Source organism: Sus scrofa, chromosome 5 (assembly GCF_054392235.1).
Source record: "Sus scrofa isolate SSC_HxYL_T2T_F1_AM1 chromosome 5, Sscrofa_HxYL_maternal_Yorkshire_Landrace_v2.0, whole genome shotgun sequence".
NCBI lineage: Eukaryota > Metazoa > Chordata > Mammalia > Artiodactyla > Suidae > Sus > Sus scrofa.
In genome coordinates this window covers 88048744-88075340 of record NC_139387.1, presented here as the reverse complement: position 1 = coordinate 88075340, position 26597 = coordinate 88048744, and the positions used below count along the sequence as shown (strand labels likewise).

General features: G+C 47.9%; 1 protein-coding gene across 2 annotated transcripts in view; it reads left to right on the top strand.

The window, feature by feature from the left end:
• Positions 1–26597, top strand: part of STAB2 (stabilin 2) — a 174409-nt gene that overhangs the window by 43427 nt on the left and 104385 nt on the right. For both annotated transcript variants that reach the window (XM_084957343.1, XM_021092647.2), the window contains exons 7-15: positions 1407–1532; positions 2421–2617; positions 4620–4753; positions 10003–10136; positions 11629–11711; positions 13050–13205; positions 14618–14761; positions 15326–15382; positions 15535–15660. In XM_084957343.1, coding sequence (XP_084813469.1) covers positions 1407–1532; positions 2421–2617; positions 4620–4753; positions 10003–10136; positions 11629–11711; positions 13050–13205; positions 14618–14761; positions 15326–15382; positions 15535–15660 — 1157 coding nt within the window. The remainder of the gene's footprint in view (positions 1–1406; positions 1533–2420; positions 2618–4619; positions 4754–10002; positions 10137–11628; positions 11712–13049; positions 13206–14617; positions 14762–15325; positions 15383–15534; positions 15661–26597) is intronic.

Here is a 26597-nt window from a genome sequence, read left to right as displayed (position 1 = left end):
ACCTTCCCTGGAGCCCTGGAGGGGTGATGTCCAGCACGTCTCACCATCAGACACAGCAGCGATTTCTCTGCCGTAGAGCCACCAAGGCCTTGTCCTTTCTGGTGACATCTGCATCTCAGCTCTGGAGAGAGGAGAACTTACTCTTATCTTAACCCATGGTGTAGTTTCTCTCTTTTTTTTTTTCTTCTTTTCCTTTTTTCTTTAGAATTCTTTTTGAACGCTCAAGAGCCAATTCCCTGTTATTCCAATCTGTTCATGATTCTTTATAGTAAAACTTTCCCTGTTCAAATAATTATGTGGTTTCTGTCTCTTGCCTGGGACCTAATACATTGCCTATTATTTAAAAAGGAAAAAAGGGGGGAAACGTAGGTTCCCTAAGCTCAGGGCTCCTCTCCTGAAACGAAATCCACTGCCTCTTCAGGGCTCAGTCTGACCCTCTTGCATCGCCCTGAGGGACTTGGGGCTTGGAAGGACTGGTACAGAAATGCTCCACTCCAGCCACTGCTCTTGATGTGAATAACAAACTGTCCTTTATCTCTGACCCAGGCATCTCCTTTCTTCTTGCAGCATCCATGAAACCGTATCAGCCCACCTAGCTAGCTTTGCAAGTTAGCTAATTACGTCAGACTCTATAGTTTTTTAACAGCCATGTATGCCCCATCTGTATTGTAAAATACTATGCAGTTACTACAGATTAAAGTAATCCTTAAATACCTCCATAATATCAGGTTAAGATCAAATTCCTAAATATTTTTAAGAGGATTCCATTTCGGAGTTCCCGTCGTGGCGCAGTGGTTAACGAATCCGACCAGGAACCATGAGGTTGCGGGTTTGATCCCTGCCCTTCTCAGTGGGTTAACAATCCGACATTGCTGTGAGCTGTGGTGTAGGTCGCAGATGTGGCTCGGATCCTCTGTTGCTGTGGCTCTGGCGTAGGCTTGTAGCTATAGCTCCGATAATATCCCTAGCCTGGGAACCTCCATATGCCGTGGAAGCAGTCTAAGAAATGTCAAAAAAGACAAAAAAAAAAAAAAAAAAGAGGATTCCATTTCACTTTTTAAAAAAACGTATACATAAGTGTATTATATTCATTGTTGGATTTCTCTTATGGAGCAGTGGGTTAGGGACCCAGCGTCACAGCTATGGCATGGGTTTGATCCCTGGCCCAGGAACTTCCGCGTGTGGTGGGAGTAGCTGAAAATAAAAATGTAAAATATTGTTGACATTTGTCATTTTGGGAGTGGGATGGGAGAATAACACAGCTAATTTTTGCTGTACACATTGTGTTTTTCGAATTGTTACAGTGAATCTGTGTTACTTTTGTAAAAGGGAAAATTTGCACTTGGTGAGTTTTTTGGAACTGAAAGTTCTGCTAATGCAATTATCTCAACAATCTTCCTTTATAGCCATCCCTGCATGTGCAGCCCTGTTTTGCCCAGAAAACTCCAGATGCTCACCTTCCAGCAAAGATGAAACGACACTAGAATGCAAATGCCTCCCCAATTACAAAAGCGATGGCAAATCCTGCGAGCGTGAGTAGAACTTCGATCCTGCTGGTTTACTCATTGGGATGTTTAGATTTCTCAGCAGCCCAACTCACAACCTCCTTAATGTTAATACAGCGGCCACTTCCATTCCTCTCTCTTTAGTTGAAATATATTAAAAGTTCTAAGCAAAATGCTCGTTATGTGGTAGCTCTGCAATAAATGGCAGTTCCTCTTGTTATCAAAGCCCATGCAGAGGTTTTTACACGTTTTTGTTTTCTATCACCTGAGCGAATGCTAAGATGGAACATGCTTTTCCCCTCTCTCCCTCTCTCCCCCTCTCCTTCTCTCCCCCTCTCCCCGCTCCCTTTCTCCATTCCTCCCTCCCTCGCTTCCTTTCATGCATTTTCACTTCGTCCCAGGTTGTATATTGGTTATGAACATGCTCTTGGGTCCAGACTGCCTAGGTTTAAATCGCAGGTCTGCCCGTTACTAACGGTGTGACGGTGGGCAAATTCTGTAACCTGCCCATGCCTCCGTTTTCCTTTCTATGCAATGGGGGTAATAATGATAACTACCCTAGAGGGTTTGAGGACGGAGCAAATACCTAGAACAGGGCCCAGGACCTGTGATGAGTTCTCTGAACCCTAGTGCTTTCTTTCATGCCATTTTATATTTAAATCCACACATAACACGACGTGATCATCTATCACCACAGTATTTGTAATTATGATTCCTGGCGGCTGTATATAAATTTGTTCAGGAAGTGGGAGTGATCAGGTAGGGTAAGAGAAAACGTCCCTTTCTCTCTCTCTCAAAACTCTTGAATCGCCTTTGCAGCGTGGACCAGCTGTGATCTGCAGTCCCTTCACAGTCCCGTGTTCCTTCTCCCTCCCTGTGTGTTAATCACCTTCATTTTTTTCATTGCTTCTCAAGCCATCAATCCGTGTTCACAAAACATCTGCCACCCTCACGCGTGGTGCACGTACCTGGGACCAAATCGGCACAGTTGCACATGCCAGGAAGGCTACCATGGGGACGGCCAAGTGTGCTTCCCAGTGGACCCCTGCCAGGTTAACTTTGGAAACTGCCCTACGGACTCTTCAGTGTGCAGATACGATGGGCCTGGGCAGGTGAGCTAATGATGTTGCAACTGATGAGCAGAGGTAGGACCACCCGCCTACAGTAAAACTGCCCTCCTAGTTCACCCTTTCAGTGCTCAAGTTGGGCTTCCTGTCCAGACACATTTCCTTGTACCTGGGCCTGACCTCGCTATGCCCTGGTCTGTCCTCTGAACCCACCCTTCCCCAGCTGTCCAGTCAAAACCTAACCATCTCTTTTATCCCAGTCATTCTTTTGGATGATTGACAAAATATATACCCGCAGCTCAAATTAGATGAACAAATTAACCATGAATCAAGTCTTGGGGGGATACATAATTGACCTTCACCCACCATCCTCCATTCTCTCTGATGCCTTTTCAAGGTGAGTGAGGACACTTAGGACCAAAACTCCTCTGTTCCAAAGGGATGAGTGCTGATGAAAAGGCAGCATGGATAGATGAGTGGGGAGCAGTGAGCATATTCTGGAGTGAGATGTATGTGATCCTCTAAATCACATCCAGACCATGACTGGGAAAATTCATCCTGATCAGGCGGCATTCGCCTACAGAGTCCAGATAAAAGAGCCCTTTCCCATATCTCGTTCACCCAGCCAGGAGTTATGCCTGTTGCAGCCATAACTACATGTCAAGTGTCCAGTGGAGGAAATCCATCCATGCAAAAGCTATTGCTTGAGTTCTGTGGTGCAACAGGCTAAGGATCGGTGTTGTCACTGCACGAGCTCAGGTCAGTGCTGTGGCTCGGGTTCCATCCCTGGCCTGGGAATTTCCACATGCTGCAGGCCTGGCCAAATAAAACAAAAACTGAAACAAAACAGAAGGGCACCGCGGCCTGTGTAGAGGGAAGGCCTCAGTTCCTGACGAGTACATCAGGGTCCCTGCAGTCACATCACACCCCCATGGGGGTTCCCTGCAGGGGCACGACTTGATTTCGTCTCCAAGAAAAAGAATACGTCACAACGCTTCTGCTGCTGAGTTCTGGGGCAGGCTGGCGAGAAATTCAAAGGGTTGAATTCCCATCCTCTAAATGAGGTCCCTTATGGGACAAGTCATGGTACACTGTGAGCCAAAGTCCCAGGACCATGGGAGCGAGATTAAAAATAGACTTTATGCCTTAAAAAATGAGTCCCAAAGTATGTTCTCAAGTCTTGGAAACCCTCCTCTGTTCACACAGAAGCTGTACATTCCTTATTCGTATTGTTCCTCAGCCTTGGCGTGATTAACAGTGTGGACCTGAGAATTCTTTGCTGTGGGGAGTGTCCCACGTGGGGCAGAATGTTTAGGCATCCCTGGCCTCTTGTGGTGCTGCTCCCTCTCCCGTTGTGACAATCAGAAGTGTCTCCAGGCATTGCCCAGTGCCCCTTGGAGCAAGATTCCAATTAAAAACCATTATTTTAGGGAGTTCCCTTTGTGGCGCAGTGGAAATGAATCTGACTAGTATCCACAAGGATGTGGGTTCTATCCCTGGCCTCACTTAGTGGGTTAGGGATCCAGCATCACTGTGAGCTGTGGTGTAGGTCTCAGACACAGCTTGGATCTGGCATTGCCATGGCTTTGGTGTAGGCTGGCAGCTGTAGCTCCAATTCAACCCCTAGCCTGGGAACTTCCATATGCCACAGGCACGGCCCTAAAAGGCAAAAAAAAACCCACAAACCAACCAAACAAGAAAAGCAAATCACTCTTCTAGAGAAATAATACTTCCCATGTGAACCTCCATCTCGCCGCACCCATAGATGATCTAAAAGCAAGAAGTGTGGTGCCAGGGAGGCCCGGGGGTAGCAAGCACGGAGAACTGCAAAGGTGAGCTACGAACGTGGTATGTGAGTTTCCAAGCAGATGCGCTGTAAATGTGATTTCCAATTCTAGCTATGCTGACAAATTATAATTTCAGCCCACACTTTAGACCTACCCCCCAGTCAGGTTTGATGGCAGAATGAGGGTATGGATTTAGGAAGAATGTCAGCCTATGTGACTAATGAGAACCTTCTTTGTTTTTCTCTCCCTGTCTCCTCAAGTCTCACTGCGAGTGTAGGGAGCACTACCACAACTTTGTACCTGGAGTGGGGTGTAGCATGACAGACGTCTGCGAATCCCACAACCCATGTCACAGGGACGCACGCTGCACCACCATCGCCCCGGGCCAGACCAAGTAAGTCTCCTCTGTTCTACCACCATCTTCCCAAGTGGCGAAAGCAGTGGCCCGTCGATGCAGAAAGTCCCTTGAAGGACAGGAAATGTGTCTTATTCAGCCCTGCATCCACTGCCGCCGCCACCTCCCACATGGCACGGTGCCAGGAGCATAGTAGGGACTCAAAACATCTTTGTACCATCAATGAAATCATTCAGCAATGGTTTCCTTGATAACGACCATTACAACACCCTGAAATCCTGAGCTGGCTGGAAAACATGGTACGAAGTGGTGAGAGCGCGGGGGAAGGAAACCACTGTCACTGGGATAACAAATGTCTGTTGTGATGACAGGAGTTTGACCTCTAATGTATACGCCTGCTTCCTCACCTGTGAAATACTGCTGGTTAGTGGAGCAAAACAAGAACCGGGGAAAGTAAATGCATACGAGTGATGTTTCCTGGACTCCCAATTTCAAAAGAAGGGGTTTACTGTGAGGAAGAGCACTTGCGTGAAAGTTCCCGGGGCAGAGGCAGCTTATGTGGCAGGAAGATGGCATTCAAAGTGTAAAGACCTGGACTTGAGGCTCCGTGCTGCTGCCTCGCCATCAGATTAGGTCCTTGGGAATGTGACTCAATCTCTCTGGCCTCAGTTTCTCCCTGTGTAAAATGAACACAGTGATGTTTACCTCATACTGTTGTTGTGAAGATTCACGAGAGAATGTTCTGGAAACCACAGCTGTGCTGTATTTTTATCAGTGGGTATGCTAAGGCTGGAACTCCCAGACAGAGGCTTCCATCTTAGTGTCACTTTCAGTTGTCATTGTCACGAGCATCTGCAAAGAACCCATTCTTCCACTGTGAGCCCAGAGCCGTAGTAGACAAGGAACCCCGCAGTTACTAGACAGTTTCTGGGCTTCCAGAGCCCCCCCACCCCCACCCCCGGCCCCATCATTCCTTTGACAGTTGGGTCTTGAATGTGTGGATTTGCCCAGGCAGGTTTTAGGATTATCCTGCTCTCTGTGCGCAAATGGGTAGATCTGTAGGCACTGTGGGTGAAGTGGAAACAGCTTGGGTGTCAGAACCCCTGGGTTTAAGTCCCACCTCTGCCACTTCCCTTCACCTCTGCCGTCTGCTCCCTCTGTCATAAGAGGGAGAGATTGTGCCTCCAGCCAGGTCTGTGATAAGAGTTAAGATCACATGCATCCATCTGAGCAGGACCTGGCACGCAGAAATCACTCCACATGTGTGCGTGCGCACGCCAATGCCTCACAGACAGACATACAGATGCACACGCACCCACACTGCTGGCCCACAGGCACATCCTCTCCTGAAACCCAGGTTCTGACGCCAACAACCAAGCAAGCCAGCTACACACTGTCCTCTAAGAAAGCTTGGGTAGGACGTGTCACAGACTTGCCTCTCTGTTTGAGAAGATAAAATAGAGAAATGAAACTAGAACCTGAGAATAATAGAAGTTGCATTAAAACGTGTGTGTAGAATGTCAGTGAACTAACAGTGGGTTTGGGAGTCTGTGTGTCCCTCACAAACCTCCTCTACCCACCCACTCCCCCCAAAAAACTGCCTTCGGCTGGGAAGAGGCCTAAAGTTAATGACTGGCAAGTGACGTTGATGAAATATGGGGCCATCAGTCATTTCATTTACCAGGATAGGGGTCGGTTTTGTTGGCACCTCCCCCATATGGCAAGCAGTCTGTGCAGATTATTCACAGTCATACCACATAAATCACAGAAGAGCACCCAGCAAAGAAGAATGGGTTCCAGTGTGGGCTTCCCTCCTTACCCCTGGGGTGACCTTGGACGAGTCACATAACTTTTCAGAACCACTCTTTCCTCACCTGACAGGTGGGGCTCTTTCCCCGAGGAGAGCTAACAAGTTAATGTCGGTAAGCCTACGGGATACTCCACTCTCATGAGGACTAAAAAGGGCCAACAGCTTCCTATCCGTTCAAACTGCGCCTTTTTCTTTTTACATAGTAGAGATGGGAAGTAAGAGATGATAAAAGAGAAAGGCATTTGTCTCTTGTTTGAGTCCGTTCAGCTGAGAAGACACATTGAGAAAGTGTGATTTCTATACAAGCGTTGTCATTTGAGTCCCGTATGTTCTAAGAGTCTCCAGGTTTCAGTGCTATTTCTTGCGCACCGGTGTAGTTGGAATGGAAATCACACTTTCTCAACATGTCTTCCCAGCTGAATTGACTCACCTAAGAGTCCTGTCCAAAGCAGCATGGATGGACTTTAAATAGAAATTAAAAATATTGTCTCATACATTCCTTTCAACACAGAGGCCATTAAAATACCCTTCTCCTGCCACCCTTGGGAAACACAACTCAAGCGCTTTACACAAAGCAAGTCATTGGCCTCACAACAACTCAAGGAACTTTCAGAGAGAAACATAAAAAATAACTTGTAAAAGCTACTTGTCTCGCTATTAACTTTAAATGAAACATGTAACTGAGAGCAAGAGTGATTTTCAGCAGTGACTACTGTATCACTGCAAGAGTTACCTGTGTCTTTCTTGGCCTCCTTAAATTCACCGTCTTGAAGCTCTACTTGCAGAGGAAGTCGATGTTTAAGAAGGAAACCATTGCTTGATCGTATCCAGTGAGCTCCTGTCCTGGTTAGATGTACCCTAGTGATGCCTCATAACATGGTTTCTCAGCCTTGGCCCTTTGGGGCTGGATAATTCTTTCTTGTAGGGCTGTCCTGTGCTTTGTAGGGTGTTCAGCAGTAGCCCTGACTTCCACCCACTAGATGACAGTAGCATCCTCACCCCTGTTGTGACATCTAGAAATGTCTCTGAACATTGCCACATGTCCCCTGTGGGGCAAAATTGCCCCTGGTTGAGAACAGCAGCTCTATAAAAGCCCCAAAGGCTCAGTCAGTAAATGGTTTCCCAACCATTTGTCTGGCTGGGCAACTCACAGCATCCTTAGATGTTCCTTTCTCGTGGAACATGTTCCATCTTTCCCAGGTAGAATTAGTCACTTCCTCCCCAAGCCCCATTGCGTCCTATTCAGTCTTCTATCACGGTGCTTCCTACGGAACCACTGTGTGTTTATAGACCCGTCCTGCTGTACCCCAGCTCCTCCTCGTTACTGCTGTCATTACCGGCACTGTCTCCATCACTGTCATCTGCCAAGTGCTGAGCTTTTTCTATGTGTCTGTCAATGTGTCATCTGTTTTTTATGCATTGGCTCTTCTATCAACAGCCTAATGGTGTTAGTAAACTCATTTCATAGGTGAGGAAACTGGGACTCAAAGACATTAAGTGATCGTATTGACTTGCCATAGATTGTTTTCACATTTGTCTCCAGCATGTGAGATGCTAAAAGAGCAAGGTATCTGTTTTTATCATCTGTTTAGCCCTCTTGCTTAGTACAGGTGTGAGAGTTAAGTAGGTACTTAGAAAATAATCAGTTCAACAATGAGGCACTGTCCCAGGTGCTGAGATACAATGAGAGATAAGGTGGGGTCCAGATTCTAGGAGAGCTTCCCAGCTAGCAGAGGGGACAACAGTTCCAGCAGTCATTTTGGTGGGGAAGGCTGTGGTGCATGTACCAACAGGATGCTGTTGAGTTGGGAGAGTCAGGTCAGGTACAGCTGCCTAGAGCAAGTCACACCAGAGCTAGGAGAGAGAGTGCCCTGGTGGACCTGAGGAGGGCATGGCAGTCTAGAAAAAAGCAAGTGGGTATTGCTGGGATTTGCGTGAAGGGCAGGAAGGAGACGGTAGGAGGAGCCCCTCTTTTGAAGCCCTGTGTGCATGCTGAGTGCTCATACTGTGTCCCTGAGCATGTTAGGCACACAGATGCCACTCAGAACAGACCTCTCAGGGCTTCTGTGAAAGACTGACATGAGGGGAGGAAAGCTAAGGGCAGGAAGGCCAGGTAGGGAGCCATTGCGGCAGTCCAGGCAAGGGGCAGTCACACTCTGAAGTGTTTGTTCAGCAAATTTGTTGCAAATGCATCTGTTTGCCATGGGGCTGATTTGGGAACACAGCTGGATTAGCAAGTGTGTAACTGTTCTTTGGAATCCTCCCCTAAACATGAGTCCTACCTGTGGCCCTCGTGGCCCGCACCGCCTCCCTGCATCTCTCTGCTCTGAGATGTTCTCCCCGTGTCTCCGGTTCAGGCCCTGGATTATCGCCAGGATCCTGGCGAATGTCACCTTCCTGAGAACCTTGCTAATTTCAGCCAGTGGTCAATCAATCTTGATTAGGCAGCAGTGGTTTGCTAGAGCCAGGGCTTGCAGATTCATAGGAGCCAGTGATTAAATTTTCAGGAATTTGCCGGCTGGTTGGTGTTCTGGTAGTTTGAGATTGGCCACAGTGGGAGTATGGACCACGGGCACTGGCTGATGCTACAAGTCAGGGCCGTTTTCCCCTTGGAGACCTGCTGCTGAGCATCTCCCGGCACCCCAGGACTGGTGCATCTTTCACTCTACTTCTCTTTTATGAACCTAAACTATGATATTAAATGCTGTGACTTTCATTGTTTATATGTTTTTCCTTTCAATTGCTACTTACTTGACAACTATTAATTAAATATCTACCACGGACCAAGCCCTGTGCTAGATCTTGGGGTTTGGAGAGTGGATAAATACACACATAGCCCTGGTCCTCACTCTTTTCTAGAATTACATCTTAAACAAATAACCATACAGGTTAGGTTCACATTACAACCAGGACTGGTGCTGCAGAAAAGAGCTACGTGGCCCACTAAGGCGACCTGATCTATCGAGAGAGTGGGGCGGGGATGGAAAAGTCAGGAAGGGTGTCCCTAAGGAAGGGACAGCCGAGCGGGGATCTCAGGAAGGAAGAGCAGAGGAGGAGTCTTCCTAGCAGATCCATGGCTCTGGGTGTGTACTTAAGGCCGGCCTCGGCAGCTTGTTCCGATGCAGTTCTGCAGTGGGGACCCAGACTCTACATTTTTTACTAAGTATTCCTAGTGCTTCTGATGTATGTGGGTGCTTGCTTATACTTTGAAAAAATACTGAGACAAAGAACACACAAAGATAACTAGTGTTATAGATACACACATAATTTATGAAATATCCATTTCTCGTGAGGCTGCTCTGAGTCAGCCAGTCCACTCTGAATGCTCCCTGCTGCTGGTGCCCCTCCTCTCCTAGCCTGGTCTCTGTCCCACACTGGGCACTGTCTTCCTCATCTGTGCAGTGAGGGTTTTGGACTGTGTGATCTCAACATCCAATGGCTTTGAGACCCTGAAAATGTGCTTTCACCCCCTTCGTAGATGCACTTGCCGGAAAGGTTATATAGGCGACGGCTCAAGGTGTTATGGAAACATCATGGAGCGACTCAGAGAATTAAACACTGAACCCGGAGGAAAATGGCAGGGAAGGCTGACCTCCTTCATCTCGCTCCTGGGTATGCAGCCACGGGGGCCCATTCCATAGGGCGAGCAGCCCTCTTATGCAAGAGGACATCTACAAGACACTTGATCACCCAGCAAGGGGTGGGCAGGACAGGCAAGCCTTGTCTCTTGGGCTCAGCCCTTCTGGGAGGAGAAGGACAGGCAGGTGTTCCAAGGTGATGGGAGTTAGCGCCAAAGAGATCTGGCAGCGCAACCCCTGAAGACAAGTTCCCGGGGTCACCGCTGATGGGCAGCTGCTGACGTGCGGATGGAGACCACCTCTTTCCCTTGGCCATGGGTCCTCCTCCAGATGTGAGACAGATGTGAGAAGCAGTATCCATGCTTCTCAGTGGAGGTACCATTTGAATTTGACGTGTAGTCTTGATAGTGTACGACTGTCTTACACATCACCGGGTATTTCTCATCCTTGGCCCCCCCAACCTCTAATAGTCTAGTGACAAACATTCTCCAGGCAAGGTGACATTGTGAAACACTCTCCTGCATTTCCAAATGCCCTCTAGAGGTCATTACCCCACATTCTCACCACGAATGAAATGTAGTTGATCACGGCATTAATTTTCAATAAAACACAAATTTTGCCAATCACCAGAATATAAAGCACAGACCTGAGCAATCAACAGAATCCTTAAAATATCAGAATTTGGAAATTTAACTAGTCACCAAGAATGATTTCCCAGAAAGAGCACAGACAGAGAAGGAAGGGTTCTGCATGGGTCAGCGCTGTGTTCTACACAAATACCCGCTTCTTTGCGAGACCCCCGCAGGGAGTCAGGCTTGACCCGCGTGCCCGGGGCTTTCCCGCCTTCCTCCACGCACCCTCTGGATCTCAGCGAGCAGACAAGGAGGATAGTGTCCTTTGCAGACTGGCCCCTCAAACATTTCTCTGGACAAAATCCAGGCACCCTTTCACCTGCCTGGTTTATGAGGTGCTGGGACACACTGCCTCCTGTGTGAGAGCACAGAGCTCATCCTGCTGTCCCAGCCTCCCCAGGGGCATGGAAATAGGACCAGCTGCAGAATTTATAGGGCCCAAAGTGAAATGGCCCGGATTCATTGTTCAAAAAGCACTGAGCATTTCACAAGGCATTAAACCAAGCATGAGGCTCTTCCTAGCCCGTCCTGGAGGGAACAAGGGCTGTGTCGCTGAGATGACAGCAGCCCAGGAAGTTGGGCACAGGAGTGGGGGTTGGCCTGCTGGGGTTGTCTGAAGATTTTTGTCACATGATCCTCCCTCAACCTCTCATCTCAGGGTGTCTTCGAGCCAAGACTGTGGCTGCAGGGAAAATCACGCAGTGGTGAGGAACCTCTGGGGGCCTCATGGTCTTAGACAGCGTCCTGGTTCGCTGGGGTCTGTGTAGGACCTATTAGAACAGAGAAGCTTGGGGGTCAGGGTGTCTAAGGGGACCACAAGGGCCATGGCCTAATCCTGCTCACGTGCCACTGACTCATTGGGTGTTTTTTATTTTGCATATTTCAACTCCCAAGACAAAGCCTATGCCTGGCCACTGAGTAATCTGGGACCGTTTACTCTGCTGTTGCCAACAGACAAGGGACTGAAAGGATTCAATGTAAGTACTTGGAGGAACCTTGTTTATTTTGTAAATAGGGGCTAATGAAAAAAAAAAAAAACTTGGAGACAGTACCCTCTTTATTTAAAGTGGGAAACCCCTCTTAAACCTACTGATGATAAGGATGGCAATTTTTTAATAAACTGCTTTTAGTAAAATGTAACATCCTTAAGGATAGGATACACACTGTAAATGCACAACTCAACGAACTGTCACAAAGTCCACGTCTTTGTGTATCTAGCAAGACTGTTTCCAGCTCCCTGCAAGACTCCCCCAACCCATGCCCCCTTCTGCCGTTATCCTTCAAGGTACTAAGGGGTTGCAGCTGTAGTCAGGTGATAAATAAGACTTAGGCAAACTGCTCACTGCCCAGGGCAAGAGTCAGACTCACTCACATGCCAGCTAGGTGTTCGTTTCTTTAAAATCATCATCAAGGGGTAAGAGGGACAGGGGAAACTAGAATTGTGGTCTTCAGTGTGAGCAGCTGTGGTCTCAGATGATGTCAGCCAGTGGGAAGGAAATTCACGGTGTCCGATGGCAGCATCCCATCACTATGGCATCAGCAGAACTGTTAGATTTGCTTTAAAGTAGATAATGGGCATATTGATTGTTTGAAATCAGTTTCTCTTAATCCAGGATATTTGGCAATGGTAATTCTTACTGCATTAAATTAACACCCAGTGCCAGACTCTCTCACCCTAATACACCACCACCGTTCATGTGTCAGAGACAAACCTGTCAATCTTCAAAGGTGACTCACGTCTCACCTGTCGGGAAGGAGAAGGAATAAATATTGACGGTGTCTGAGCTAGACGCTTTGCACGTGGTCTCTTCTTTAAGATATAGATTGCATTTGCACAGAGCTAAGAAATCTCTGTGGATTGATTGTTGATAATGTAATATCAACGAAATGTTAATTTGGTCCGGTAGATTTCACAAATCGTTATTTTGCTATTCAAAAGCACCATCAGTCCAGTCTACCGGCTCTTCTCAAACAACTTGTGTCTCATTCCCATCAGCTTCCTGGGCCAATGATGATGGATTCCTCGGCGCCAGCCACCTACCTTGTTCTCCCTGCCCCATCAATTTCTGTGTTAGAGCATCTCCTGTGGTTTGAGAGCATACTGAGTGTCACCTCCCATATTCCATACTTCTGCTCCCTTTTAGGCCTGGCACAGGACAGTTGCACTCCAGGAAAGTCATCTGTATCTGAAAGAATCCAAAGTCAAATTAGGGCGCACTAGCTTTGATGCTGAACAAGTCATAGCGTGAATCACAAACCTCATTTTCTCCTTCAAAATAAATGAGAGCTGAAAGGAATTGGCTTTCTGTTTTCAGGTAAAAGAACTTTTGAAGGATAACGAAGCTGCTCGGTACTTTGTGAAACTGCACATAATTGCTGGACAGATGAACACTGAGCAAATGACTACCTTGCAAATGAAGACGTTCTATACCTTGACCGGAAAGTCGGGGGAAATCTTTAATGGTGATAAGGTAAGGGTCTCTCCGATTTCAAAACTGTCCACTGAGCAATGACCACAGCTGGCTCTTGGTGTCTGGGGGTCATGAAAGATTATGAGGACGTTCTCTCCGGGTTCCTTGTTTGTCAGAGCCCTTCCCTATGTAGGAAAAGAACGAGAGCCACACCGGACATGGTCAGGTGGGAGGGCAGTGGGCTGGCCCAGAAAGGAGAGTGTAAAGTGACTTTGCTCTAAAGTGGTTTTCAAGGCAACCATCACTCAGCTGCCAGCAGGAGGGAGAAACTTTACAGTAAACTTGTTTCCTGGAAGCATCAGCACAAAGCCAGATCAGCACTCCTCTGACAAGCGGAAACGGACTGTTTGCTCTAGATTGCCAGGTTTCACCCGTCCTCTCCAGCTCAACAGTCCATTGCTCCTAATGCCATTAATTCTGTTTTGTTTTTAGAATAAGGCTATCTTCCTCTTCTTTCACAAATAACTTTTGTGACTTTACTGAGAAGGGCACATGGTCCATTTACAGAGAGTCAGAGGGGCAGTTAGGACCTATACTGCTGCATTTCACCAAATCACAGTAATTGTTAGATTAATGAGCTCTTCCTGCATGTAAGGTACTGAGGTAAATGTGTATTTATGTTATATGTAACATTAATAATTAATGTAACATTTTAAATTAGAATAAAAGGGCAAGTTTACCATATTATAAAATGTTATAATAAATGTGTTAAATGCTCACAACAACCCTATGAAGTTTCTTCCAGTGGGAAAACTGAGAGGTCCCACAGTAAGGGCCAGAGCCAGGATTCAAAAGCAGGTCTGCCTGACCCCAAAGCCTGTATACCCTTAGCCGGTGTGTTGTACCGTGTGTATGAGGATGGGTGGATAGATGGACAGACAGAGGAAGATGTGGCTTCCTTTCTCACAAGGACACGCACTCATTCACTTATCTATTCATTCAGTAATTTTGTGCGTGTGCCTTTTCTGTACAAAACGCTACATTAGATGATGAGTTCACAGTAAACTGAATAGTTTTGGGGCTTTTTCCAGCTTGCTGTCCATTAGGGAAGACTTATAAGGCCTTCTTCCCACTTAGCAATCACTGACAGTCAGTAGTGATTTTGTTATTTCGTTGGATCTTCATGTTCTGGGAACTCCACTAAGCAAATACCATCCATCCCCATTTTAGGTTGAGTGACTTAGGCAAGGTCACACTGCCAATAAATGGCAGAACCAAAGTATTCACACCTCTAATCCAGTGCTCACTTTTTCAAAGATACGTTTTTTGTTTTCTTTTTTACTTTTTAATTTATGTTTTAGAGCAATTTTAGGTGACAGCGAAATTGAATGGAAAGTACAGCATTCCCATATACACTCTGTCCCCATCAAGGACACATGTTAATTTAGTTTTATTTTTTCTTGGTGTTTTAGGACAATCAAGTAAAGCTTAAACTCTGTGGGGGCAAAAAGAAAGTAAATATTATACAGGGGAACATAATTGCTTCCAACGGGCTCCTGCACATCCTTGACAGAGCCATGGACAAGGTGGCACCCACATTTGAGAGCAACAATGAGGTGAGATAGTTCAGGTAAAAATGATGTCAACTCACATCCCTCTTATTTTGTTCCCTGGAGAGTCATGCCCAAGAAGAAAATCCCAGCCCTATGTGCTTGTCCTTCACTTGTCCCAGGACCTCAATCATGAGGAAAACAAAATTCCATTTTCAGTAGCAATCTGGGCACCTGTGCAGAGAGAAAGAAAGGCATGCAGCAGGTGTAGGAAAGGTGTTTATTTTGTGACCTATTTTACAGCCGCATCTGACAACTCAGACAAGTAAAGTGATCAGCTGTCACGAAAATTGATCCTTTGTGCTTTACGGAGGGGAGGGCAGTCCTTGCTACAAGAACATGCATTCTCTCTGATTTATTTGATGCTAGCCAAAGTCTCCTTCATGCAGATCCAAACTACTGTTTAAATGACGGTGAAAAACACTTCTGTAATGTGTGGTGCTTGACCAGGTGCTTTTATAGCTGTCCACACTCGCATGTCAACTCAGTCATCAGTCTTTTCATGTGAAAGCATCTGTTTCCTAAACCCCTTTTTTTAAACCAAATTTTAATCAAAATGTCTCTTCTTAGCAAACTATAATGACAATGCTACAACCAAGATACAGCAAGTTCAGATCTTTGTTAGAGGTATGTGCTTTTCATGAAATTCTAGATAGTGTTTTATGTCCAGTCCTTTGTAAAATTAGCAGGGGTATCAATTATACGTACTTGCTGAGGAATTACTTTGGAGTCTGTCTGAGTATAGGTAACAGATATCAATGTTCATTTCTCAAATGCAGGAAACTAACATGGGACATGCTTTAGATGAGGATGGAGTTGGTGGACCATACACCATTTTTGTTCCAAGTAATGAAGCATTGAATAACATGAAGGATGGCGCCCTTGATTATCTCCTTTCTTCAGAGGTATTGTATCATTGTATCCTTCTTACTCTAACAGTGGCATGGCAGCACCACTGCTTCAGCCTGTGTCCATACTGGCTTTGTCTAAATTAGAGATGACAAATAAGCAGCACATGTATCACCGCCTACCCTTGAGCAACCAAGGCAGACATCATTAATCAATCACAGTACTCTGTAACTAAGCCTAGATGTGACTTCAATCTCTTTAGTAGAGTTCAAAGTAGCTATAAGGCCAGTCAGACTGAGCACAGGCCGTAAAGTCTATTTGCCACCCCAGGTCTAAATGGTTGCTTTGATTTGTCCTGGCTCTTCTAATATTTCTCAATAGCAAAGTCATAATTTTAAATTCCATACAACTCTGGAAAACACCTAGAAAATTAAGTCTAATGTAGGGCTTTCTGGGCCAGGTCTATGCTAACTTTGAAAGGAGTAAATGTTATTTCCAGGCGATAGAGAGCTGTGACTTTCAGTTCCCTCCACCCTAACCATCCCTTTGTCACTTCTCTTACATCCTCCTAAGAAAGAAGAATTTTTACTCATTCACATTAGGGTATCAATGACTAAAACAGTTTAATGTGTTTCCTCTCCCAGAAATAAAAGCCTTACACTGAAAAGAAGGATAGGCAATTATGGAAATTCTTTTCATTAGCCTGTCAAATGGTGGAATTACAGGAAGGGCCACAAGCATTCCCCCAGTGCCCTGAGGTCATGCCACCATCTGGCCAGTGGGGCAGAACTGCCTGTGAGTGATGCTCAACCTTTAATAGGCTTACGAATTACCATGAAGGAGTTCCTGTTGTGACTCAGTGGGTTAAGAACCTGACATAGTGTCCATGAGGATGTGGGATCAACTCCTGGCCTCACTCAGGGGGTTGCTGAAAACTGCGGTATAGGTCACAGATGCGGCTTGGATCCCGTGTTGCTGTGGCTGTGATGTAGGCCAGCAACTGTAGCTCTGATATCAGCTCCTGAAAGGCCAGTAAAAGAACAATCCCCCTCGTCCGGGCTCGGAAGAGGCGACACCCCAAATCACTCACAAGAAGCGGTCTTGATGCAAACAGCAAGAGGATTTTTATTCCAAGCGCGCTGGGGCCCACAGTCGTACACCACGCAGGGGTAGAGGACTGCGGCCCCGAGTGCGGAATCGGGACAGCTTTTATGGGGTTCACAACAAAGCCTGTGCGTCACAAACCAATCATTTTAAAATATCGAGAGCCCGCGCTCCATGGACCAATCATTTTAAAATATCGAGAGCCCGCGCTCCGTGGACCAATCATTTTAAAATAGCTCCGGAGGTCCGCATCTGCGTGGGCTCCTGGGCAGAGTGACAGATTGCAGTTGAGATAGGTCACTAGGGCTGTCAATGTGTAATCAATTCTTCTATGGTGCCAGTCAGTTTTACAGAATCCAGATAAGCGATTAGTCAACTCATTTCCTGTTATCTTACTTAGGCCAGGATAGCAGGCCCTGGAACAATAGGAAGTGTGACCTTCTACCTATTTACTGGCAGCCAGCAGGGTCTGGAATTCGGGGGCATTTAGAGCTTTTTATTAACTTCCTGGGTTCTGGGAGGGTTAGGTTGCATTTTCATCCTTTCATTCCCCACTTCTTGTCTTGTTAATAGTTCTAATCTTAGAACTGGGAAGGCTAGAGGTCAGTTTCTCCTTGGCTCAGAAGGCCTTGGTACTGTTGCCTAAGTACCATGATCTGGACTGCACTCACTCGTTCTCTAACAAAGGCAACAAACCTATTAATTAAGCAAGGCCCAACTGTAAGTAACAGGAGCAGGACTACTAGGGGCCCCGTCAGAGCAGAAAGCAGGGTGGTCATCCAAGGAGACCTGTTGAACCATCCTTCAAACCACCCCTGGTCAGCCTCTCTTTCCCTTCGACGCCTCTCTAACCTTTCTCTAAGCTTGCTCATGGAGTCTCTGATGGCTCCTGAGTGATCTACATAGAAGCAACATTCTTCTTTTAAGGCTGCACATAACCCACCTTCTCTTAGAAACAGCAGATCTAATCCCCTCCGGTTCTGTAGAACCACTTCAGACAAAGAAGTCAGGGACTCTTCTAGGTTGCTAACAGACTCCTCTAAGGCTCGGAGATCTTCTGTCATGGCCGCATGTAGCTCACCAAGTCCTTTCTCTAGCTGCTGTGGTCCTGTGATCAGGGCAGCTGTCCCTGTTCCTACGCCAACGGCCGTCCCTAATCCGAGCATTACAGCTAGGGTAAGGGATACGGGTTCTCTTTTTGGTCGGTTATACCGATAGTCATATTCATCAAGGACCACTTCCTCAGGATGGTAGTACACTCGGGGGACGATTTGGACCATGACACAGAAATCTTTGGATTGGTTGAAGACTGAGGTGGAAACACAGGGGGTTAACCCAGTATTGCATGCCCACCACCTGTTATAACCAGGTACTAAATACTGATTTTCTGAGGCCTGCTCATAAACCACAGTACTATAGCAAAGGTGTTGGTGGGATGGGGGAGCTTTTCCTATGCATGTCCCCTTCCCGGAAACTTCAGTGAGGGTAAGCTTATTTCGGGACCCCCATGTACATTGATTTCTATGCTCTTTGGTCACATTGAATTTTCCTTCTTTAGCCATCCCCTCATAATAAGGAGGCCCTGAGGATAGACAAAGCCAACAAGAAGAAGTGGCATCAGGGTCGGTGGAGTTGATGGCTTGGAAAGCTCCCTGGATGAGACTGAAGAGTCTCTGTCCTGTCTTAACAGGAACACCTGGGGAGTTTCTAGGCGTGTTGGTAGGAATCAATCCAGTGGTACTGTTGCTAGGCGGCTGTGTTATGTCAGGCCGCAGCGAGGTTAATTGGGGCACCGGCAAGTTATGCGGTGGCTCCAGGGCCGGGGGCCCCTGTTCAGCCAGTACTTTATCGGGTCCCACTGCCACAGGGGGTTCTGTCCCCGTCTCTATCCTAAGGCGAATGGTTAAAGTGGACCCTGCTCCCCCGCCATATTTATAAAAAACTATTCCCCAGCTCATACCATTTATCCACTTTTGAATATTTTCCTGTTTTCCTTTTTCAGTGAAACTTATCTTTAGATAATCTAAGTCTGATGGGGAGCAGCTCTTATCTTTATATAGTTTCATCACTTTGTACTTGCCCGGGCCGGAATTGACAAAGGAGAATTTTACCCGGTCCTGGAGAGAGATCGGCCATTTCCAGTCTCCATCGTTGGAGGTGACGCAGCTCCATCTCCTACAGAAGGATTCCCCAGAACCCCCACAGTATTTCTCTTTCTCTGTGCCTGGGCAGCAATAGAACCCATAACTACGGACTAGGTTGGGAGGTGTGCTTTTAACAGCGGGGTTAATCAATCGGAGGCAGAAATGCAGTTCAGGCCACCAGGTGCCTCTAGGAGCAACACCTCGAGTGCTATTTACAGTGACACCCGTATCAGGGTCAATAATCAGCCAGGTAAGGGATAAAGGTCTATGGGGGTTCGAGCTGTCTATAAGGCGTTTACTACTGGCCTGGGGAGTTATTGTTAGAGTAAGGAACCAGGCGATGGAGGCGAAGCTTAAGGGGATTCTCAGTCTTTTCGGCTCTCCACCCCGAGTCGGGAGGTGGCGCCAGCTTAACGTGGGATGCATGGATCCAGGTGGAGATTCCTTCGACTTTCACAGCCGTTGGTGTGGTCAAAAGTACGAGATAAGGGCCCTTCCACCGAGTCTCGAGGTTTCCTGCATGGTGGCGTCTAACATAGACTGAATCTCCCACTTGGAAGCGATGTGGAACTTGCAAGTCTCCTTCTCCTGAGTAGGCCTCCCGGAGCTGCTTCCACGCTCGTTGCCTCACCCACTCGAGCGCCTTGAGCCTAGAGAACAAAGGCTGGGAAAGCAGCACATCAGCACTATGTACAGAAGCAATTTCTACCAACGGGGGGGGTCCCCCGTAGAGCAATTCATAGGGGGTCAGCCCAAACTGTCCAGGGGTGTTCCTAACCCTAAAAAGCACAAAGGGCAGGAGAGCTATCCAATCATTAATGCCAGTCTCTGTGGTCAATTTGGTAAGGGTCTCTTTAATGGTTCTATTCATCCTCTCTACCTGTCCTGAGCTTTGGGGTCTGTATGCACAATGCAGTTTCCAATCAATCCCCAATATCTTGGCCAGTCCCTGACTTACCTGGGCAACAAAAGCTGGACCATTGTCTGACCCGATTACCTTAGGTATTCCAAATCTCGGAAAAATTTCCTCCAGTATTTTTTTAGCCACCACGGTTGAAGTCTCTTTCTTAGTAGGATAAGCCTCTACCCATCCTGAAAAGGTGTCTACAAAAACCAATAGATATTTGTTTCCGTATTTAGCCGGCTTTACCTCAGTGAAGTCCACTTCCCAGTGAGCGCCTGGGTGGCTTCCCCTTAGTCTCTTTCCTGGAGGTATTCTGGAAGGATTAGCATTAACCAGCTGGCAGGGCACACAATGTTTGACCACCGAGTCAGCCACTCCTGGTAGCCTCAGAACATGATAAGGGGATGTTCTGACCAACTGCTGCAGGTGTTTAGTTCCTAGGTGGGTGAGACGATGTATCTGTTGGACATATTCTAACCCTTCTTTGTGGGGCAGGATTTCCTTCCCATATGAGGTATAGCAGGTCCCCTCCGGAGTCTCAGAGAACTGGTCTATCTTTTTTATCTCTTGCCAGTCTTCTAGGGTGTACTGTCGTCTGGGTTCTGGGGCTTTGGGCGTTTCTATTATAGGCAGAAGGTTAACAGCCTGGGCTGCCTGCTTGGCAACCCGGTCAGCCATCTGGTTCCCTCTAGATATGAGATCTTTGGCTTTCTGATGTCCAGGACAGTGTATAATAGCTAGCCTTTTTGGCAAATGTAAGGCTTCTAATAGGCTTAGAATTTCCTCTTTGTTCTTTATTTCCCTCCCTGCTGAGGTAAGCAACCCCCTTTGTTTATAGATGGCCCCGTGTACGTGTGCAGTCGCAAAGGCATACCTGCTGTCCGTATAAATGTTTATGGATTTCCCTTCGGCCAGCCGCAAAGCTTGCGTGAGGGCCATGAGCTCAGCCTTTTGCGCTGAAGTTCCTTCCGGCAGGCTGCTGGCCCAGATCGTGCGGGTCCCGTCCACCACTGCCGCCCCAGCCATCCTCTTACCTTCCACCACATAGCTGCTTCCGTCAGTGAACCAGGTTAGCACTTCTCCAGTCAGCGGTATGTCTGTAAGGTCCTTGCGGACCCCAGTCTCCTCAATCAATAGTTGATGGCAATCATGAGTCACTGGTTCATCAGTCTCTTCAGGCAGAAGAGTGGCAGGGTTGAGAGCGGCTGGTGGAGCGAAAGTGACCCTCTCTGTGAGAAGCAGGCTTTGATAGTGGGTCATGCGGGCGTTGGTCATCCATCGGTCTGGGGGCTGCCGAACGATGTTCTCCAATGCATGGGGGGCTATTACAGTTATATTCTGTCCCAAAGTCAATTTGTCAGCGTCCTTGACCAGTATGGCCACAGCTGCGATAGTCTTCAGGCATACGGGCCAACCACTGGCTACAGGATCAAGCTTCTTTGACAGGTAGGCAACAGGTCTCCTCCATGGTCCTAGGGTTTGGGTTAAAACTCCTCGGGCTACTCCCTTACGCTCATCCACATAAAGGGTAAAGGGTTTAGTTACGTCAGGGAGGGCCAGAGCAGGTGCGCTCAGCAGGGCCTTTTTGATAGCATCAAATGCCTTCTGGTGCTCAGGAGCCCAGGAGAATTCCCCTTTTTCTTTGGTTAGCGGGTAGAGTGGGGCTGCTAAGGTCGCAAACCCCGGGATCCACAGTCTGCAAAATCCAGCTGTCCCCAAAAACTCTCTCACTTGTTTGGCTGTGGTTGGGGCCGGTATCTGGACTACAGTTTTCTTCCGTGCCTCCGTCAGCCATCGCTGCCCGCCCCGCAAACTGTACCCCAAGTATGTTACCTCTCTCCTGCAAATCTGGGCCTTCTTAGCAGAGGCTCTGTAGCCTAGGTCAGACAATTCCAGCAGTAGTGCCTTCGTACCTTCTAAGCAGTCCTGTTTGGTGGCTCCCGCCAGAAGCAGGTCATCCACGTACTGGAGGAGGGTCACCTGAGGGTGTTGGATCCTGAAGTTGGCCAGGTCCCTGTGTAGGGCTTCGTCAAAGATGGTCGGGGAGTTCTTGAACCCTTGGGGCAGTCGGGTCCAGGTGAGCTGCCCGGTTCTTCCCGTACCTGGATCTCTCCATTCGAAGGCAAAAAGTGGTTGGCTAGTGGGGTGTAATCTCAGGCAGAAGAAGGCATCTTTTAAGTCCAATACTGTGTACCAGTTCCGTTCAGGCGGGAGGGCGCTCAAGAGGTTATAAGGGTTCGGGACCGTTGGGTGTATGTCCTGCACCCTTTTATTGACCTCTCTCAAGTCCTGTACTGGTCGATAATCATTGGTCCCAGGCTTCCTAACCGGTAGCAGGGGAGTATTCCAAGGGGATTGGACAGGAACTAGGATGCCCTGTTGGATTAATCTTTGAACATGCGGCCAAATTCCTTCTCGAGCCTCTCTACTCAAGGGGTACTGTCTGACTGATACTGGTGTAGCACTGGCCTTCAGTTGAATAACCTGTGGGGGAACTTGCTTTGCCAAACCCATCCCTGCGGTTTCTGCCCAGGCTTGGGGAAACTGCTCCAACCAGGACTGTATATCTTGATCAGGCTTTACTTGGGGAGAATATAGTCGATATTCATCATCTAATTGGAGGGTCAACACAGTGATGGGTTTGTTATTCACAGACACTTCTGGTCTTCCTTGTTCAAAAGAAATTTGAGCTCCCATCTTGGTCAGTAAGTCTCTACCTAGAAGGGGTACTGGGCACTCAGGGATGACCAGAAACGAGTGGGTTACCCGTCCCACTCCCAAGTCAACGGTTCTTCGGGTAGTCCATGGATACTGCCGTTGCCCTGTGGCACCCATCACCCAGGATTTTTTTTCTTTTAGTTTTCCTAATGGTTGTAGCAGCACTGAATGCTCCGCTCCGGTATCAACCAGGAACTCAACTGGTTGCCCCTCCACCTTCAAAGTTACCCTGGGCTCGGGGAGGGGGTCCGAACCCCGTCTCCCCTAATCTTTATCTTCTTCTAGAGCTAGGACCTTCGGTCCTTTGTTTCCCTTCTTGGGGCAGTTCCTTGCCCAGTGTCCTTTTTCTTTACAATACGCACACTGGTCCTTGTCGAGTGGGGTCCTATTGCCCAGGTTCCCTGACTGTCTAGGGCCTGACCTAATTTTCCTAAAATCTCTCTCTCTCTCCCTGCTGCTCTTCCCTTCAACCACTGCGGCCAAGATCTTAGTCAAATTCTTCTCTTGCCGTCTATCACGTCTTTCCTCCCTTTCTTCTCTCTCCTTTTCTTTTCTCTGTTCCTTCTCCTCTTCTGTCTCCCTTCTGTAATACACCTTCTCTGCCTCTCTCACTAGATCACGTAACTCAGCCTCCTGTAACCCTTCCAGTCTCTGAAGTTTCTTTCTGATATCCAGAGCCGACTGCCCAATGAAGGCCAGGGCCACTGAGGCTTTCTGGGCCTCTGAGGTAGGATCAAAAGGGGTGAACCGCCTGAAGGCTTCCATGAGCCTCTCAAGAAATACCGAGGGAGGTTCGTTCGGTCCCTGCATCACCTCTCTTACCTTAGCCAAATTAGTGGGCCGTCTTGAGGCGCCCCGGAGACCCGCCACCAGAGCCTGGCGATAGATTTTCAAGCTCTCCCTACCTTCAGCCGTGTTGTAGTCCCAACCGGGGCGAGTCAAGGGAAATCCCATGTCAATCTCATTTTGCAACTGCGTGGGTCGCCCGTCGGCCCCAGGAACATTTTTTCTAGCCTCTAACAGAATTCTCTCTCGCTCCTCGGTTGTGAAGAGTGTCTGCAGCAGCTGTTGACAATCATCCCAAGTAGGCTGGTGAGAGAACATAAGGGACTCCACCAACCCCGTGAGGCGTTGGGGATCCTCCGAGAAAGGGGGATGGTTAGTTTTCCAATTATAGAGATCTGCAGAAGAAAAGGGCCAATACTGGAGGGGCTGCAATTGGCCCCCTGGCATGGGAGGGCCATAGGTGCGCAGCGGTAATATCGCGATCTCGTCTGTCCGCTCCGGGGTGGCGCCTCTCCGGCTCCGAGTCCCGGCAGCAGGTCCCTCCACCACCGGAGCTCCAGGAGGGGCAGAGGGTCCCCTCACAGCACCCTGTGCTGGATAAGGGGGTGGGGGAACAGGTTGGGGTTCCGGCCAAGTCGGCGGCTCCTCGATCTCGGGGTAGATACGAGGAGAGGGCTCGACTTTTTCGGCCGAGTGTTTGTTTTTCTCTCCAAGAGCCAGGATTCGGGGACCTGGCTTTCTTGGTTTATTTAGCCATGGTTTAACCCATGGCGGAGGATCTTCTGCCAAATCTTGCCACGTAAGGATATAGGGCTCCTGATCAGGATGAGAGCCGGGTCCAGTCTGAAAAATGATTGCCTTAACAGCCAGGATAATTTCAGAATTAAAGGTCCCCTCTGATGGCCATCCAACATCGAATGTTGGCCATTCAGAGGCACAGAAAGTCTGCCAAGGTCCCTTCTTAACCTGAACTGACAAATTATGAGCCCTGGATCTAACTTCAGTCCAATGGTCGAGAGTCAAACTAAGGGGGGTAGTCACTGTCTGTCCCATATTAAAACTGTAGACAAGGACGCACAAGACAAAGACACACGAAACAGAAACCAACAGATCCAGACACACGCGACCCGTCCGCGTCTTCCACAAGCAGGCAAAAGAGTCGGACGGCCGCGGAGGGGGAAGCTTTCGCTTCAACAACAGAACTCGGTCCTCTGACCGACAGTAGGAGACCACCAGGCGTCCCTGGCTCTCCCCACCTCCCGGGGCGTCCCCCAGGGTGGCAGCCTGTGATCCTCCTAGCACGTCTGCTGATCACAGTCCTCCAGTCCTTACGGTCTGAGAGGACAGCTGCAAACCGAAAGCGCGCATCACCGAAAACAGACACTCAGAACAGAGACGCCGGCCGACACACACACACGTTCCAAAGGGGATCCCTTTACCTCCAAGTCGGTTCTCGGGTGTAAGGGGTGGTCGCAGGATTTCCCGGCCAACGCACCAAATGAAAGGCCAGTAAAAGAACAATCCCCCTCGTCCGGGCTCGGAAGAGGCGACACCCCAAATCACTCACAAGAAGCGGTCTTGATGCAAACAGCAAGAGGATTTTTATTCCAAGCGCGCTGGGGCCCACAGTCGTACACCACGCAGGGGTAGAGGACTGCGGCCCCGAGTGCGGAATCGGGACAGCTTTTATGGGGTTCACAACAAAGCCTGTGCGTCACAAACCAATCATTTTAAAATATCGAGAGCCCGCGCTCCATGGACCAATCATTTTAAAATATCGAGAGCCCGCGCTCCGTGGACCAATCATTTTAAAATAGCTCCGGAGGTCCGCATCTGCGTGGGCTCCTGGGCAGAGTGACAGATTGCAGTTGAGATAGGTCACTAGGGCTGTCAATGTGTAATCAATTCTTCTATGGTGCCAGTCAGTTTTACAGAATCCAGATAAGCGATTAGTCAACTCATTTCCTGTTATCTTACTTAGGCCAGGATAGCAGGCCCTGGAACAATAGGAAGTGTGACCTTCTACCTATTTACTGGCAGCCAGCAGGGTCTGGAATTCGGGGGCATTTAGAGCTTTTTATTAACTTCCTGGGTTCTGGGAGGGTTAGGTTGCATTTTCATCCTTTCACTCCTACCTTGGGAACCTCCTTATGCCCCAGATGCAGCCATTAAAAAAAAAAAAAAAGAAAAAAAGAAAAAAAAATTACACATGAAGCTTGTTAAATAGGAGATTCCAGAAGTTCATCCCAAGCATTCTGGTTTAATGGCACTGAAACGTGGCCCAGAAATTGACATTCTGTTAAGCACTGACTTTTTGTCTCTTTGCCTTTTCTAGGGTCTCTCTCGCAGCACATGGAGGTTCCCAGGCTAGGGGTCCAATTGAAGCTGTAGATGCTGGCCTACACCACAGCCACAGCAGTGTGGGATCTGAGCTGCATCTGCGACCTACACCACAGCTCATGGCAATGCCAGATCCTTAACCCACTGAGCGAGGCCAGGGATCAAACCCACAACCTCATGGTCCCTAGTTGGATTCGTTAACCACTGAGCCACGACGGGAACTCCAGCACTGACTTTCTAACTCAGGTCCCCGAAGTTGCACTGTTCTCAGCACTTGCAAACTTGTTGCCTGGGTGACTTAGAGGTTCACATGGATACATCCCCTTTCTAGAATGTTTTCAGGCACTTACAAGGATATCTTGCAGTACAGAATGTTTATCAAGGAGATAAATCAGAAGGTAATCCCTTACATTACAGACAGTGTTAAACATATTGAAAGATTTACTACAGGTTTCCATTTAAAAAGCCGGATTTCCCAATGCCTTTAATATAGGATGTCATTTTTAAAATGTGATTCACACTCAGGTTTCCTGAAACCTAGCTATTGTAGAAAAATATTATTTCTTTAGAACTCACACTCATATTTAATATTAAAGCCAAAGAAGTCATACTGCTCCCCTGGGAAATTAATAAAATTCTGAGGTTATGTGGCTTCTCTGAATGCATCACTTCAAACTTGATACAGATTTCTAAGAATAATAATAAAGGAATTCTCAGACACCTAATCAGATGCACTTAAAACCTTTTAACTAGAATAGGAAAAAATCAACCTCCCTACTTAGCTGCCAAGTACCTTTGCTCAGAACTTCTCTCTGGAGTTCCCTTGCGGCACAGCAAGTTACGGATCCAGTGTTGTCATTGCAGCAGCTCAGGTTTCCGCTGTGGCACAGGTTCAGTCCCTGGCCAGGGAACTTGCACATGCGCAAGCTCCTCTCTCCTTGTAACTCCTTCCAGTAGTGACTGGAGCTGGCTCACTAAGAGCCACCCTCAGGAGTAG